The following is a 17,849-nucleotide window of genomic DNA, read 5'->3' as shown; positions in this document are numbered from 1 at the left end:
TTGTAATCTCAGAAAATACTACAATTTCCCCAAAAATAAATGAAAAGAATTTGAAAAAGAAAATGTGAGACGAGAGACTTGAGCATGTGGATGATGATCTGTAAAACTGTACTGCGTCGCCCTCTCACGGATCAGCTAGCTAGCTGTAAGCATTGAAATCGAAACCATCTCCTTGTGGTCACCGAATATCGGTCGACAGCGATATATATTTACGTGTCTAGCGATCTATATTACTGATCAATCGAATCTTTTATAGAAAGGAAAATTGAGTCAGGACTGAATTACTTGAATTACACATTGGCAAACTTTCGTGCACCATATCGGAATATCATACCTAACTGGCGGGATAACTCACTTCTATTATCGGGATGCAAGTTCAGTGAACTTGTCATAACAGTCGAACATTAAGAACAGATACTTAAAATAATTACAGATGATATATTCACTGCTGTTGAAACAACATATAACGGATATTTATCGCATGGTAAAATCGAGCTCGATCGGCAGGTTAGCATATATACCTATACATGTAGTGTCTGTATTTATGTGTCCGGTCTCACATTAAGGAGGGGAGGAAGAAGAGAGAGCTACTTATAATGGCATTATCTTGTGTGGGGCATTCGTGCTATGGAACTTGTCGACGAGCTGCGGGAGCTCCATGTAGTGAGCGCTCGGGTCGCTGCTCTTGAGGAGATGAACGAGGTACTGGAACAGGTCGACCTTGCAAGCTATTCTCAGGGCTCCCTCGTAGGAGTACCCGAACTCTTCCCCGGAGATCTGTAGTAGGTTCTCGAACAGCGGGTGGTTCAGGAAATTCACTTCCAACTCGAACTTGCACAAGTCGCAGTCCCCTTTGCCCACGTAAACTCGAACGCTGCCTTCAGGGACTTCCTTTTCGCTGAAGCTCCTGGCTCCGCATCCGAACACCTTCTTGAGAAGTCTGATCATATTGTGCCTCTGTGGAGGTTTGAGTTGAGTTTAGTCTGTTCAGATGCTCGTTTTTTTTAAATGTGTAAGCACATATATTTATAGCATTATTATAGGAGGCGTGTTCCGGGAATAGTCTATTGATATTCTATGTATAAATTGAATAAAAAATCACCAAGAAAGAAAAACAGATGAAACCTAGACAGAACTAGGAAAAACGTGTACTCTTGTCTTGTTTTTTCTTTTGGTGAAATAAATGGCGGAGACTCAAGTGCATTAAAGTTAATCATGCAATACAAGAATGAGGCATGATAACCCTATAATATAATCAAATGATGGGAAATCGAGCCCAGGAGAGGGATTACTGAATTTATGAATTCTTTGGGAGCAAGAGCGTATAATTATTTAGTTAGTCCGTGCATACATTTTTTAACTTTTTTTATTAAAAAAAAAAAGTTAATGAACTTAGTATAATAAAATAAAATTTATTTTTTATTTACTACCGAGCATAAATACTTTCAATTTTTCAAATTCAATCATGTTAGTTGAGAAATTATCGGCGCTCATGGTATCTATTTTGTTATATTTCAGTGATTTGCTATGCTTATTTTTTAAAATAATAAAGTTCATTATATTATTACTAGGAGGTAATACTCGTATAAAAATTCAATTTAAGTATTGGAAGATGGACATTAAATATCTTACGGAATTGTGTAAATTTCAATCATTACTCTGAGTTCAATAAATCAGTGTTATCAGAACCGAATCGGACCGGGCGGATCGAAAATCGGACCGGTTATCCGGTCCAATTAGTTTAAAAATCGAAAATGCACAAAAAAACCAGTGACTCCAAAAAACCGGCCGATTTTAAAATAAACCCATCAAACCCATTCAAATCGGCCGGTTATATGGGTTCGAAATTTTTAAAGGAAACCTGAATCCCCCGACCCGAAACCGAAAAGCTCAACTGAATCAAATCCAAATCGATTGAAATGGTGAAACTTGAATGAAACCCTAGTCGTCTTCTTCTTCATCTTTACTCCAGTCTTCAGTCATCGTCGCCCATCATCAGTCAGTGACTTCTGCTGGAGGCTGAGCTTCCTCTTCTCCTTCGAGCTCGAGCATCGCAAGATTGCAACAGGTTCGAGCTTCCTCTTCTCCTTCTGTCTCTTCTAGGCTTCTCCTCGTCCAGACGCAGCAGAGCGACGACTGGGGTGCGGATTCCTCACTGGCAGAGGCAGAGTCCAGACGCTGATAACTTGGGGGCGGATTCCTCCCTGAAACACAAACGCAGACGACCCAGGGCGACGATCCGGGTGCATATTCCTCCCTGAAATGGTAGGGAGCCAGAGTCCAGATGCAGCGGAGCTTCCTCTTCCTCCTCCTTTGAGGCACATCTTGATCTGAAAGGTGAGCTTTGCTTGCGGTGACTAGGGCAAAAGGGTGCTTGAGATGAATGACTGGGACAAATTTAAGAGGGGGAAGGGAAGGGCGATCGCGAGTTTGAGAGACAGAGAGAGAGAGAGAGAGGGCGAGAGAGAGATCGATTGATCGATCAATCGGAAAGAAAAAGGTCAGTGAACAAGTGATTTATCGGAGAAATTTCATCTTTTAATTCTGCCCTTAACTTTGTTTTGAGCTGTAGTTGGCAAACGAATTGGATCGACAGGGATGGAAGCAATGGTGAATTTGGTTTGGTACGTATCTGATGAAATGACCATGTGAGAAAGAGGTGTTGTCGGTTTCATGTGCCGGGGAGGACGAGAGTTACTTTTGTGAGAGATTTGAAAGGGAGTATTGTTGTCGTGGTCGTGGTCGTGGTCGTGGTCGTGGTGTGAGCTTCGAGCGTCCAAGCTGAAGGAAGAGAGGTCTGTGTCTCTTTGAGTATCTTAAGGTTTCTCATACAGCTTTCATGTCGCTATCTGCGCTGGTGCCTCAATGGAGCCGAAGTTTGTGGTGAGTCCCTATCTTTGTCAATTGTCAACTGCTGTCTAAGAGGTGGTTGTTTTTCAGGTAATTGGAATCAGCATCAATGTAGGTGAAGATCTCAGTTTGTTGTACTGCTTTTAGAAGTTCATTATGCGGAGGAAATGGGGAGGTGGTCCATCTTTTGGTTTTTTTCCCTAGCTATAAGCTATACTCTTAGTTTATATTACTATTTTTTTTGTATTTTATATTATTTTCTTAAAATAATAAATATTTATTTATTTTATAATTAAATTTGCGGTCCGATCCATCAAATTTCCGGTTGAACCCATGAACTCATAGCTCGACCGGTTCGATGTCTGGTCCGATTATGATAATACTGCAATAAATAATATTTTATTTTATTTTATTTTATTTTTTTGAATTGAATTGTTAAAAGATAATCAAATTCCTCATTTACTGCCGAAAACATAACCAAATTTCTCTCTGACAAATCAGTCCTGTCATGTCATAAAGAGGCACGATTATATAGTCATAATTAAATCTTAACGTTCTTTCCTATAAACAACTAAATGTTAACTTCCGCGGACACCATATCAAAAGTGTATAGCATCTTAATTAGAATCTAACTCCACCTCAATGTGAGTGATATCAATGTCGTCTAAAGCAATATATCTAGGAGCCAATCTACGGGGCGTGGCAATATTGTAGCTATAGAATGAATATTAACGTCGGATATGTTATCCATCCCTACACGAAAAGCCCGCATGCCACGCCACATGACCCGGCATCAATGCATAAATTTCTAGAATGGTCAAGTTCATCTCTTTTTTACCCTAACATCATCACTCCCTAATTTCCATAGTTTTATCTGCCAAAAGTCATCTTACATGTCCTGCAAACCTAATCAACTTCTAAATCTATGACCGGTGGAATATCTGCTTTGAAGGGCGCAAGGAAATTAAAGTTATCTTTTCTTCACTGTTCCAAATAATTTCAAAGACCAAATGAATAATGTTAATTATCATATTCTTGATTTATGGTTGTTCTTGTTGTATTTCTATGTCATTGTCATATGGTATCAAACGATGTGGCGTCCATTCATTCAATGTTTTATACATTTGGAATATAAGAAACTTGTGCTCTTAAAAAGCTTTTCCTGTCCATGGCAGATACAAAAATTTATACACGCCGGTATACATATACGAACCAACTGTATATGTGATGTGTGTGTGTATACATATTTACATATATATTGTACATATTAGCCAAAAGTCAAAGTACAATCAAGTAGTGTGAACTCTCTAAATACAAATAGTTCGAAAAAAAAAATATTTCTATCCAATAAACAATAAATTGTTTATCATTCTCTATAATACTAAACTTATCACTTCTAATAATAAAAGTCATGAAAGTCTCATCTCTTCTTCTTTTTTCCCTCTTTTGGGTTAGTCAGATAGTCTTTAACTCATTTTAGATATTATTCAATGGCATAATTTGACTCATTTAGGGATAATTACACGTTTACATGTTGCTACTAATTATCAAATATATCGGTGCCTCCGCCTTATCGTGTGTACTTAGTAGAATTAGAATTATGAAATTATTGACGAGCAATAAAAAAAAGTGTAGAAAGTCCAATTCTAAAGGATCTTGTACACGACAACTTTAATTTTCTTTTCTTTTTTCTATTCAAGGGAGAAAAAAAAGGGAATCTCATTAACATGTAAGAGTCGAACCACGTTAAGGGCCAGTGTAATTAGACCTTTTCGAATTAGATAACTTTATCTTTTAATTATTATTTTAATGTTTTAGAAAAGTAATAAGAAAAGAAAGAGTCATATAAGAAAATAGAAATTGCTAGGAAAATGGGATCCGAGAGAAGGCGGTGCCAATGAGAACGCAAGGCAAGAAACCATAACTAATCCACTTATGCTTATATGGTCGCATTGATTCCTCATCCATGTGAGGCCTTCCCTTCCCTTCATTTTTCTTTTAGAAATATATAATTTGGAATCTAATGGTCGATCATTTCAATGTGATCATTTCAAGCAAAATGTTGGTCAATTATGTAGAACCTTCATATACAGTGTTCCCTCTCGTTAACATTTGTCCAATGTGATGATCTAATAAATTATAAAACTCACATTTAAAAAATATAATAAAGGGTAAATTACATTGGTGGTCTAAAAAGTTTTACAAATATTTCAATATGGTATAAAAAGTTTTTTTTGGCTACTTGATGGTACAAAATTTTTCAAAGTTGTTTCAGTATAGTACAAACCATCATCTCGCTATTGACGCCGTTAAACCGTCCTTTACAAGATCTGTAAATTTTGTACTATCATATAACTTACGTAAAACATTTTATACTATTAAGTTATAACTTCAAAATATTTTGCACCATCATGTAATGTCCCACAAAAACCGATTTTGCACTATTAGCATTGGCTTGACGGTGATAGTTTGTACTATACTAGAACAACTTTGAAACATTTTGTATCATCAAGTAGCAAAAAAAACTTTTTATACCATATATTTATAAAATTTTTTAAACTACCAGTGCAATTTATCCATATAATAAAACGATCAAAAGTTAAAAGATAATATTAGCGTTGTTGACTCACTAAAGTCCCTGATTGCTGCCACCAGTAAAGTCATTGATCATCAATCTCTTCTCGTCTCAACAAATGTTGCTCACAACTACTTCCTCTTCTTCATATATTATTAGATCCTTTCAGCCAAACTTGGTCTTAGAGAGAGGAAATAAATAATGAAGAAGATAATGGTAGCTAGGAAATGCTTTGAACTGATTCAAAAAATTCTTTTTGAATTTCAGTATAACCTAGTAATTATTAATTGAGAAATTTCAAGTAGTGAAATTATTTTCCACATTAGATCTTCAGTTACACAATTGATTTTTGGATTTTTGCACTTTTATGATACGGTACCATGATTTCCCGCCATTTATTATTTATCAATTGAAAGGTTATGGAATTAGAATTTCCAGCAAAACAAAAGGTCATACAATTGGAGGGAGAGTAAATTGAAAGGCTATGCAATTAGAATTCCCAGAAAAAGAAAAGGTCATAGAGGGAGAGTTTGTCTTTCATTGCACCTTCGAAAAAAATTATCCCGGAATATCAAAAAAGGGTGTAGCGTAGTGATACACACTTTCACTTGTCAACATAGAAATCGCATATTCGATACCTAATGAGACTATCAATGTCCCTTAATTAATTATTTAAAATTTATTTTTTATTATATTAAGTATTGAACCTCCTTTATAACAAAAATAATAATTATCCATATTGTTATATATTGTATATAGATACGATAAAGAATCACTTCTTACTCATAGTTCTCATTGGGCTTGTCAATTTGGGATAGATGTTGTGTTTTGGGCCTCTAACTTGCAAAGTTCTTTTCATATTGATTTTTTTTTTCATTTTATTAGGGATCAAAAAATTGACCTGACCCGTCCAATTTAACTTACTATTTTGGGCTCACCTTAATACACCCAAATTGTATATTTACTTATCGTATGCAAATGAGTATTTGATACCGATTACAATATCCTAATACGAATATCCCGTATATCTCTATAAATATCTCTCTATGTACCCATAAACCCCCAGTTCAATTCTCTATTCTTTCTGGTACACACTCTCATTTTTGGTGCACACTCTCATTTAAGCATCGGAGAGAAAAATCAAGATTCACTCTCGATCTCCCCTTTTGCAGGTTGATCATGTGGGATTCGTGGAAGATTGAGGCTCGTGGCTTGCACGTGATCAAAACTCGATTTTTCACGATCTCAACATTGATGCAATCTGTGGGAAACAACACGAAAAGTCATATGCATTCACTTTTTTTTACCACCGAGAAGAAATTATGAATTCAACCCAAAGTGTGGCAAACTCCCAAGCTGGGAGTGACAAGTCTCCAGGGACTCCTGACCCTTCGCAACAGGTTGCAACAAACAACCAGGTATAGTCGACTCGTCCAAATTTGCCACCGCCACAACACAACCCGAACGTGGTTCGACTGGATCAACTAGCACCATATGTTCGAGCAACGGTGGAGGCAATCATCGCACCTCCCATACCACTCGGGTTAACTTGGAAGATCGTACAGTGACAAACTGACTTGAAAATGATGCTATCTCTTCCAAGCGTCAGCTTAAATCCCCCCGCGAAATGGGCTCTAAGAAGCTGCCCGGTGAAATCCTTCGCTGATAACAATTCATTCTAGACCAGCTATAGCTCTTTCTCTGGAGGATATTCAACGTTTGGTGGCAGAATATGTAATCATTATGCATAGCAGCAATAACAGGGACTTCCCTCTATTGAAGATGATTCCGAGTCGCCTCTCTGCAAGGAGATTCTTCACGCTACAATGCCCTACAAGTTCACTCCTCCTTATATTACTTTGTATGATGGGAAGATTGGTTCGCCGCCGCACAGCTTGGCTCTTGGGAAGGGGAGTGTTAGAACAAGTGCAATGTCTCCTGGTCCTAAGGACTCTTAGTGGAGCCGTGACAGATTGTTCCATTATTTGCAACCTGGCTCTATAAAAAGTTTCAAGCAGCTGAAGGAGTTGTTCCTGCAACGGTTCACGAGCATGCAACAGGCGAAGAAGGGCATTATTGAGTAGTTTTCTAGGGAGCAAAGGGAGAAGGAATCCCTTCGTGACTAGTATGCTCGATTTTTCAAGGCTTCGACTAAGGTGGAATGATTGAAGCAGTGCGAGGCAATGACTACCTTCCAAAGGGGTTTGAGAAATGAAGACCTCGTGAAAAGCTCAATCATCACACCACCTAGTAGCTTCGTTGACATCTCTATTTGTGCACGAGATTTCATGACCGTCGAGGAGTCCATCTTAACATGGAAGAAGAAGGAGCACATTGGTGAAAAAAGAAAGGAACCTCATGACAACAAGTCCAATGAAAAGCGACCACTCTTCCAATTTGAGAGTTGACAACCCTCAATGCACCTAAGGCAGTTATCCTCTAAGAGATGAAGCGACTTGGTCTAGCGAACCCCCTCCGCTAGAAAAAGATTAAGTCTTTGGGTAAGAAACTATATCAATATTTCATGTTTCACAAGACATGGGGACATGACACTGAGCGTTGTCACGCGCTCAAATTTGAAATCGAGAAGCTGGTTCAGTAGGGATACCTCAAGTCCTTTGTCCAAAGTAAAGGACCCCTTCATGATCGCCGGCAAAGGGACGCGCGCGAAGATACCTTGCAATGAGTAATTAATTAAGGCTATTAAGCTATTTTGGGATGAATGTCTTATGGTTATTAATTTGTTTTGATTGATGAATACTTATTTCAATTACGATACTTGTGTTATGATTCAGTAACTCTTTATGGATAGCAAAACGACGCATTTAAACATCTCCCTTCGCTGTGGGGCTATGCTTCTGGCAATGTTCGCTGGGGGGCTACGCTCCTAACAATGATTATGCTCGATAACCAAGGGTCTCGATTGAGTTCGATAACTAATGACTATATCTCGGTAACCAAGGGATGAATAACATATGATAACCAATGAGGAGAGACGCTTGATAACCAAAGGCTAAGTCCTATAACCAAGGATTGTATCCCAATAACCAAGAGACAAACAACGCTCAATAACCAAGAGTGGAGTCTTCCCTTGCGGAAGCAACAACGCTCGATAACCACCCTCGCGGAAGCAATAATGCTTGATAACCAGGAGAGAGGCTTTCCTTTTGTGGAAGCATTAACGTTTGATAATCAAGAATAGATTCTTCCTTTGCGGAAGCGACAACATTCGATAACCAAGGGCGGATTTTCTTTTCACAAATTGAACGAGTGATACAAAATCTACCTTCGCGGCATGACATCACTTACGATGCGATAATGACAGTTATGGATTGATCCACTTCCCGCGATCTCTCTAGCTCACGGGAGTAGGGGGCTATGTTAGGAATTAAAAAATTGACCTGCCCCGTCCGGTTCGAATTACTATTCTGAGCCTACCTTGATATACCCAAATTGTATATCTACTTCTATGCAATTGAATATTTGATACAAATTACAATATCTTGATACGGATATCTCATGTATCTCTATAAATACCTCTCCATGTACCCAAAACTCTAAGTTCAATTTTCTATTCTTTCTAGTACACACTTTCATTTAAGCATCGGATAAGAAAATCGAGATTCCCTCTTGATCTCCTCTTTTGCAGGTTGATCGTGTGAGATTCATGGAAGCTCAAGGCTCGTGACTTGCATGTGATTAGGACTCGATTTTTCACGACCCCAACACATTTATATAATTTTTTTTAGCCCCTTCTTTTCCAACTAATCATCACGTTTTTAGCCCAAACATGTGGTCAATTGAATTGCAAATCATGGTAGAACGGTAGGGTCGTGAGGTGACTGGCGGGTCAACTACAACTACATTATTCGTCACTTTTGAAGTCTCTTCGTATGGATTTTCCTTTGCAATTATTATGGAGGATCCCTTCAATGTTTCTTGTTCGTGTAATCTATTGGATACTTTGTCTCGTACTCGTTTATAAAATTCTCATTACTAAAAAAAAAAAAATGCAAGTCATTGCATCGTGGCATTCAGCCACCGTCTTTAGAACTGTATTTGAATATCAAAAGGAACACTGGAGGACGATGGGACTAATCAGTCTTTTCAAGAAAATAGGTCGAGATCGAACATGAGTTGAGTCGAAACATCCTAACATCCTGTTATCGGCTTCGATACTTTTGTGAAAACATGTTGGAATGTCCAAAGAAAGGTATCGTAGCTTCAAAAGACCCAAAAGGGCAAAAGAAGAGCACAAGGAAAGGGAGGAAATGACAATCATAAATGGGACATATAGATGGAGCAAATTTTTGAACACATATCTCTGTTGGACAACACAAATTCAACTTTCCCCCTTTTCCCATTCATCTTGTACATGGAAGAGCCACTTTCAGCAGCAGCAACAATACAATCACCTAACAACATTACAGGCCAACACAACAACATAAAACATCCCTCCCCATCCAAGAATTCTTCCTTATAGTTACAGATTGCGGGATCCAGTGCACCGCCAACATTATTCCAAAATCATGAGAAGAAAAGGAAGGAAGAAAAAAAAAAAAGGACGGAAGGGGAGGCACGAATTACACATCAGATGTTCGACTCGGCACCCTTCCTTTTTTTTTTTCGGATTTACCTGTATATATAGATAATAAATATCGAAGATATAAAGAATCAAAAACCAAAGGTTGTAGTTCCACTCAGCAACGATCCTTTCAAAACCGAAAAAGATTGCAAACAGCAACAGCCCTTGTGGTTTGGTCGCTCGTTTCTCCTGAGCTTCCGAAACCGAGACAATGAGAAGCTGAGGATTGAGCAGAGCCTGCAGGGCTCTACATACAAAATGCTGGCGTTGTTTGTTGGAACCACTTGAGATATTATGTACCAGTAAATACTCTTGACACCGAATCCTCTGTTAATTACAATCCAACCCGCATTCCTCCAGGACTGGTCCATCTGATTTGGCCAGGAACGGATCGATCCTGACCCACAGGAGGGAGAAGATAGATGCAAGCAGAATAGACCACACGATGATGATTGTCGGGGTCCGGTTCTGCCGACCCAGAAGACCCTTGAGGAAGGGGTACAGATGAACAATCACCCAGAAAGCAAAGAACAGCTTCCCGAATAGAGGCCCCCACGAGTCATACCCGTTGTTGATGGCATTCGAGATACCAGCCACGACTCCAATGAGGTTTATGATGAGTAGAGTCGTTGGTGGAATGAGAAGGGTGGTCCACTTGAAGGCATAGAGCTCCGAGAACTCCTCATCTTCCCCGGCCTTTGATGTCACAGTGAAGTTCGTGTCAACACCAGCCAGGACCTTCAGGAGTCCTTGGAACACAGCAAAGAGGTGGGCAGAAACTCCTCCAATGACCCAGAACTGCTCGTTCCTCCACCACTCGTCAATCCCTACCCCACTCCACCGCATCTCGAGGATGCTCGTGGCAAAGATGCAGATGAAGAGGGACAAAAACCACAAGCTCGCCACATTGCTAAGCTGCAATTCACAGATCAAATGCCTCAAGAGTTAGTTAGATCAAGTATATTTGTTTCCAAGAAAATTTGAACAGAAAGAGAGTTCAATGCATTTTATTACTCTAAAAGCGAGAAAAATGGAGTCTAAAACTTCAGGAAAATGATGAATTCACCGTGAAACCTAGTTCGATACCTCTGGTGTGATAAATTTTCCAGTGAGCAAGCACACAGCAGGCAAGGTACAGTATGCCAGCAAAGGAATCGATGTCCATGGATAGATTGTTGCATTGATGTATGACAAGCGCTCCAACCACTTGAGGCCACCTCCGTACCCATACCAAATTGGACAGTGCTGGCTCAAGAAGATCTCGATGGAACCGAGTGCCCACCGAAGGACTTGGTGCAGACGATCAGAGAGATTGATTGGAGCAGACCCCTTAAATGCGGGACGAGGAGGGATGCAGTATATTGAGCGCCACCCATGACAGTGCATCTTGAAGCCTGTTAATATATCCTCTGTCACAGAGCCGTAAATCCATCCAACCTACATCGGAATCATGATGAGCCTAAGATTCAAAACAGAATATTTCGAACTTCTTTTCAGTAACTTAATAAGTTATTACCTCTTTTCCCCATTCAGTTTTGTCTTCGTAGCCACAGCTGATAACGTGGATAGCTTCCTTAAGGAGAGATGCGGGGCTTGTACTCTTCAGTGTCCCGCCATCTTCAAGTAGGGTAGATGCCACGAAAACAGGAGATTGACCAAACTTTTTCTCCAGCTTATGCTGAGGGATCAAACTCTCAGATTCGATTCCTGCATGGAATAGCCGGTTAAGGTTGGATAGGATATTCTAGGAATCATAAGACTTGAATAGAGAGCAACTCGAGGCAGGCATGCTTAAGAATCGGAGAGTTACCTTCAATGCCTTCTTCAATCCCTTCCAAGGCAGGCAGAGCCAAGAGTTCTCCCTTCTTACTGCTAAGGCTCTTCTTCTTCGACTCCAACTTGTTCTTGCTCTTCGTCTTCTTCTTCCTCCTTCCTGAGCAACAGCACCCGCAGCACAACCATTTTGGCAAGCAGTTGCAAGTCCTAGTAGGCGGCTTCTTCGCTTTTGGAGCATCTATGCCGTATAACGCTTGCCTTGTGAACACACACCCTGTCCCGACGTAAATCGGCCCTTGAATCCCATCCAGACCTTTCATGTTAATCTGTTTAAGGGAAAGGTTAGTAAAAAACTGTCCAACTGATTGAAAGCTTAAAGTTGTTAGAAGAGGATCGGAAACACGCATGCATAATATGAACTTACATCGAAGAACACGGTGTTTCTGTTGGCATATCGATCATGCCTATCAATACCGTCAAATCTTTGAGGGAACTGCACATAGCAAACTCTCTTCCCAAGCAGTGGATCCATCAGGAAGCACATCGCTTCCCTCAGGGCCTTGCTATTGTTGATGTAGTGATCACAGTCGAGATTCAGCAGGTAAGGTGCATTCGTGAGAACAGCAGAAACTCGCACCTGTATTACAGCCAAATAATTAGACCTTAAAAAGATTGCACAAAGAATTGCAAGAGGACATAATTTGGGTTTAAGTTCCCGTGTTTAATCACCAAAGCATTCATAGCTCCAGCCTTCTTGTGGTGGTTAAAGCCGGGTCTCTTTTCTCTGGAGACATAAACCAAGCGGGGTAGCTCATTGCCATCAGTGTCATGCCCTCCACTTTGTCCGAGAAAGACCTAAAAGAGAGGTTGCAAACAAGATGATTTTAAGTCTCAACTCATACCTGAAATATATAACAGTAGAGCTTGGTAAGTTTAAAATTACTGGTTCGCAAAGTTGTATTACCTGAATCATGCCAGGGTGATCACGGACATTATTTCCAGGCCAAGGAGTCCCATCCTGCATAGTCCATCCTTCTTCAGGGACCTTCTGGGCTTTTGCGACTAAAGCATTGATTCGAACCTTAAACTCTTCATACTCTCTCTGCAACCACAGAAGAAACATAGAGTCATAACTTTATTTCAATAATCTATCAATGTAGGCACCGACTTAAACAGCCCGCGAGCTAAGTACCTTCATTGCCCTCCTCTCCTTCACGAATGAGGCTTGGACTTTGTCCTGAAGGTAATCTATCTTCTGGGCGAAATAGAACTCTGGTGCCCTTGGCTCGATGCTGAACTTCTTGCAGAAAGGAACCCACTTCTTGGCGAACTCCGAAGTCTCTGAGAGAGCTTCGAATGTTAACATAGCAGCACCATCATCAGAGACATAGCAAGAGACCTTGTCTACTGGGTAGTCCACTGCAAGGATCGATAAGACCGTGTTTGCAGTCACCAGTGGAGGTTCCTTTAATGGGTCCACCGTACTCACAAAGATATCGACAGACGAGAGTTGAGAAGGTTGGCCTTCCTTCTCATACCTAGAGAGGACACAAAACAAGTTCTGGAGCTTGAGAGATGCAAAAAGATCTACACTAGACCAGAAGTTCAAAGCCAGGACTTCATCCTCAGTGGTCGAATTTTTTACGGCCTAAACTTATAGGAATATGCACGGATGATGCAAATTGAGAATGGCTTCAACTATAACAACTAATGCAAGATAAGGAAGACTTGGAATTAGATTTCTCAAAAGGCTTACCTCAGAGACAGTCTGTCCAAGTAAGTTTCCCTTTCAATAGGGAGCCATTTCGGGAACTGGTCGAGAATCCACGAGATTCCAAACCAAATTTCACAGATGACAGAGATGAGCCACAGGGCAAAAGCATCATTCACTGGATGCGTTATTCGATAGTGGAAGAAGAACCCAAGGACGACAAGTCGGATTATGATGATCATACGGTAAGGATTGATTTGGCTTGAAGGAACAGGCAACTTCCTCGATAATGGCTGTCTCCCCTCATCCATTCTGATCACCACAAAACATCACAGGTTACTCGTCATTTTTTTTTTTTAATAATCTTGGCTTCTGAGAATATTAAGTAAGTTTCGGGCTCGATGTGCGACTTACAGAGGTATATCAGGACCATCTCCATCATAGTCCAAATCTTTGCCGCCTTTTTCATTTTTCATCATCTGAAGCTTCTCCTGCTTCTGTTTCCAGCTCTCCATCCTCTCCTTCCAGGCTACACTCCCATAGCCGTAAGCAGCCAAGTCCTTGGATGGGTCCATGGATCTTGGTTGAACTACACATTATGAACTGAAATAAGTATACTGGAAGTCCCAAACTCGAACTTTAGCACACCCAGAATGTCCAACAATTACTGAGAATTGAGACAGCGATGAAGAGATTAGAGTATCTACCGGGAAGATTGGGATCTGTGAAGGGTAAAGGATGGATTCTTTTGCCTCCGCCGCCACCACCAGCCCCCATGTACGAGGGGACCAAAGCATGCTGATCAGGAGGAATATCATCGACCTGAACCAAAACCATCAAAATTCAATGACATAGAAAACAGATTCTATACCGAGTAATAGAAACATAACCAAATGGAACACCATGACTAGGCATGTATCGAAGAGGTAAATATATACCATTTGGCCGTTGGTGAGGAGAGGAACATTGTTTTGGAACGGATGAATGGCCTGAGGCAGATCGGGATCGTAGCCAAGGCCATAATTCGCAGGCCCATGAAGCATCCCTTCAGCAGCAAGCGATTGCTGCATATTTCCCCTCATCCGTCCTTCGAAATTAAATTCGTTCTCTACATCATCGATATCATCTTCCTCCTCATCTCCTGCCACTCTTGCGCACCCTACACATACCAAATTCCGTATCACCCTATTAAACAGGCCAATTCTTGTCCTCTAACAGCACAATGTTGAAATTAGGAGGAAAAGAGCAAGTACCCTTTAGACGCTTGAACCGGGTCTTGCACTGAGGACAAGCTTGGTTTCCCTCGCGACGCTCGTACTCGTAGCAAGTCCGACAAATAGGGAACGCGCACTCATTGCACGCAACGAACAGCTCCCCGTCTGCATTCAGCCCCACGTCGTCTCCGCAAATCTGGCATATCTGTCCCGTCAAGTGCTGCGACTGCTTCAACTGTAACCATAAAAACACAATCATCAGTCAACCGACTAGCACTGGCAATTCTAACCATAGCTTCCAGCAGAAGACAGCGGATGGCTGGGAATTTGCTTACCGCAGGATCGCCATCTCTACGAATGACCACGAGCTCATTACGGTTATGCGAACCGGCAACAAGGCCAGCGCTTGCCTCCATTGCTGGGCAGCTCCCTTACTCACACTCGCACACAAAGAATCACCAAAAAGGATCAAATTCCCTTCTGGGGGGTTGAGTCTGATCTGGCAATGGCACTCCCTACTCCCAAGATCTGTTCACAACATTAATCATAATTGGCAGAGAAACAGAGAGGGAGAGAGGAAAGAGAGAGGAGAGGACAGTGGAGCTTGGGAGACCCAACTGGCGCTGCCTCTGGTTCGAGTAATGAGAGTGGGGGTGGGGTGATTAGGATGGACGGACGGCAACAGTTGTAGAAGTTTGGTTGATTGCTTACCCTGTTTCTTTATTAATGGCAGACTCTGTATGCTTCTCTCTCTTCTCTCGCTCTCTCTCTCTCTCTCTCTCTCTCTCTCTCCCCTATCATTCCTTGCTTCTTCTACATAACACCAATCTGACAATTTAAAGCCTAAAGGCAACACACCCACTTCAATCCCCAGCAAGAAATGAGAGAGAAGGAAGGAAATGGGAGATTTTGTGCAGACAGCAGACTAAATTACTCAATGCAAATCCAATTTTTTATAAAAGTAATGAATCCCTCTCTCTCTCTCCCCCCCAATCTTCTTCTTCTTCAACTTTCTAAATCTGGGATCAGCAGAGATGGGAGAGGTGAAAGTTTCGAAGTGAATACATAGGAGGAAGCTAATGACAGAGAAGACAAAGGGGAGCGGGCAATTCTTGCAGATCTTTAACTGTTCTTTCTGATGCTCTGTTTCTTCTCTCTCCCTCTCTCTCTCTTACTTTGGGGCCTTCGCTTTCTTGTATTTAACAGCTTCTTCATTTCCGTATTTACCTTATCAGCATCCCCGCCGACACTGCTAATGCCATTGCCAGACATCACATTAACGTTAACTCCTCTCTCTCTCTCTCTCTCATGCTCTGTTTTTGGGGGGTGAAAGCTAGCCATTTACTGAAAGAGAGGGAATGTACTGGGAGTTAAAAAAAGATAAAAGCTACAGTAGTCGGAAGTTTTTCTTCTTTTAACTGTTTATGTTTTTTAAGCGGGAGTTAAGGATCTCAAGCCCGACAGAATATATTGTCTATTCTCTCTGCTACAAGAAAAATTTATGAGACTAATATGAGAAAATAAGATGTTTTATAAATGAATACGAGTAGTTTCACCATGACAAATCGAATTTAAATACTTCATATTATCAGGTAAGAGCGTATATCACTGTACTGCGTTATCTTCCTTAATATATATTGAGACAAAATATCTTGCTCAATTTGTTTGTTAAATAAATAAACAAATCAATGCGACTAATCATAATTGTAAAGTGTTAGTCAAGTGAAGGATTTGAAGAAGAAATTTAAACTAAACTATGATGTGAATGGATCAACAACTTTGCTCTCTCATGGAAGAGAGGAAGATGTTAGTGCGATAATGCGATCATGAGACAGAAATTTTGATAATACGAGCTTGAAATTTAGCTCAATGTCAGAATATGCTTAGACTTGAGACATTTCGCTGAATTATTAATTGAAAGCTAGAGTGGTAAGCACAGAGTCATTGAACTGACAAGTCGAGCCTGACTAAAAGATTGGAAATGTGCTAAATTGATCCGATAAGACGTATACAATTCAATATAGAGTTTACATACTTCTAATGACTTCCATAGACACTTCTTAATAACAAGATCCATGGAAATAAATGGATGATCAGCATCCAAAAATGATTATGGTGAAAATATAAAATAAGAATGAAGAGTGATATATTATAAGAAAAAGCTAAATGAAAATTTAATCTCTAGCAAAAAAAAATGGAGAAAATAAAAACAAAAAGATAATGAATTGCAACAATAAAAAAAGTTAACAAAATCAACATGAATTGATTAAAGTGATTTTGCTTTTATTTCTCTAATAATGAATTCGAATTTTATTAATAGAGAAAATTCATACTCGAAGAGTTTTATCTTTTAATAAGTGATTCAACTCGAACTGGATTAGTTGAGACCTGTTGGGTTTTTGATATTAAGGTACACACCGAAATACACATTAACAAAAAGTGCAAAAAAGATATATACAGTTAACAAATCAGATTAGCATTACCATTACTTAGCAATCAAAAAATATTAGCACGAGTTGCATAAAAATAAATAATTTTTGGTGGAAAAAACAACGATAACTAAATAATTGGAACATGTGGGTTTATTCGATCACGTCGATAAAAAAGGCAAAGCTGGCTGTATCTCTTTTCACCCCGCTGGCGCTGGCCCACATGTACGTTTATTTAAATTTTATTATTTTTCTATAATTATTATTTTTTCTATTGCATTTGAGATTTGACTTTGTCCTAATTTTTCACTCTATAATATATCGGGAAGGGTAAGTCTCCGAAGCTCAATAAATTAGACAAAGACTGAGCAAATGATTGGTCTTTCCTTAAATAATTTATCCTTAGAGGTTGAGGTGTCATGGTCAAAATAGAACTCCTCGACTTAACAAAAATGATGGGATCGAGCAATTCTAACAGCATTTCTAGACTATTAGAATTAGAAAGAAAAATATGTCGCCTATCGATAAGTTTCCACCTTGACGTGAACAAGTTTTTCCCTCGGGTCACGTATCACTTGTGACAGAACGCACGGTCAAGTTATATCTATTCAAATCTCGATTTTTGAGAAGTATAAATTTACGCGATGAAAATTGTCACGTGACAAGTATATCAATGTGTAGCGATTTATTTTAATGGATTGAGTTTGTT

The 17,849-nt window shown here is 39.9% G+C and overlaps 2 protein-coding genes and 1 long non-coding RNA gene across 3 annotated transcripts; 1 reads left to right on the top strand and 2 right to left on the bottom strand.

Annotated features, from left to right (window-relative positions):
• Positions 1-347: 347 nt before the first annotated feature.
• On the bottom strand, positions 348-1,105 carry LOC116215401 (indole-3-acetic acid-induced protein ARG7-like). The gene has a single exon (XM_031551100.1). It carries the CDS (start codon positions 946-948, stop codon positions 592-594), a length of 357 nt encoding a protein of 118 aa, XP_031406960.1. The 5' UTR covers positions 949-1,105; the 3' UTR covers positions 348-591.
• A 755-nt stretch (positions 1,106-1,860) lies between these two features.
• On the top strand, positions 1,861-3,157 carry LOC116215650. Its single transcript, XR_004158507.1, has 2 exons — positions 1,861-2,337; positions 2,573-3,157. It is a non-coding gene; the product is annotated as an uncharacterized LOC116215650 (long non-coding RNA).
• A 6,562-nt stretch (positions 3,158-9,719) lies between these two features.
• LOC116213739 (probable cellulose synthase A catalytic subunit 5 [UDP-forming]) lies at positions 9,720-15,870 on the bottom strand. The gene is made up of 15 exons (XM_031548782.1): positions 15,423-15,870; positions 15,047-15,239; positions 14,751-14,946; positions 14,436-14,656; positions 14,205-14,319; positions 13,912-14,086; positions 13,543-13,809; positions 12,979-13,324; positions 12,751-12,888; positions 12,516-12,641; positions 12,211-12,423; positions 11,821-12,112; positions 11,527-11,717; positions 11,097-11,447; positions 9,720-10,925 (listed from the first exon to the last, which is right to left on the bottom strand). Exons 2-15 carry the CDS (start codon positions 15,125-15,127, stop codon positions 10,341-10,343), a joined length of 3,297 nt encoding a protein of 1,098 aa, XP_031404642.1. The 5' UTR covers positions 15,128-15,239; positions 15,423-15,870; the 3' UTR covers positions 9,720-10,340.
• Between the last annotated feature and the right edge of the window lie 1,979 nt (positions 15,871-17,849).

The sequence above is a fragment of the Punica granatum genome, chromosome 7 (genome assembly GCF_007655135.1).
Source record: "Punica granatum isolate Tunisia-2019 chromosome 7, ASM765513v2, whole genome shotgun sequence".
NCBI lineage: Eukaryota > Viridiplantae > Streptophyta > Magnoliopsida > Myrtales > Lythraceae > Punica > Punica granatum.
The sequence above is the reverse complement of the archived record's forward strand: the minus strand, read 5'-3'. Positions and strand labels throughout refer to the sequence as shown.

What these genes read in the sequence shown, in the direction of transcription:
- LOC116215401 (XM_031551100.1), bottom strand. Translation starts at nt 948, where the DNA reads ATGATCAGACTTCTCAAGAAGGTGTTCGGATGCGGAGCCAGGAGCTTC.
- LOC116213739 (XM_031548782.1), bottom strand. Translation starts at nt 15,127, where the DNA reads ATGGAGGCAAGCGCTGGCCTTGTTGCCGGTTCGCATAACCGTAATGAG. An exon ending in CCGGTTCAAGCGTCTAAAGG is followed by an intron (nt 14,657 to 14,750) that starts GTACTTGCTCTT and finishes TGGTATGTGTAG; the next exon opens with GGTGCGCAAGAGTGGCAGGA. An exon ending in GATGGTCCTGATATACCTCT is followed by an intron (nt 13,810 to 13,911) that starts GTAAGTCGCACA and finishes TGTGGTGATCAG; the next exon opens with AATGGATGAGGGGAGACAGC.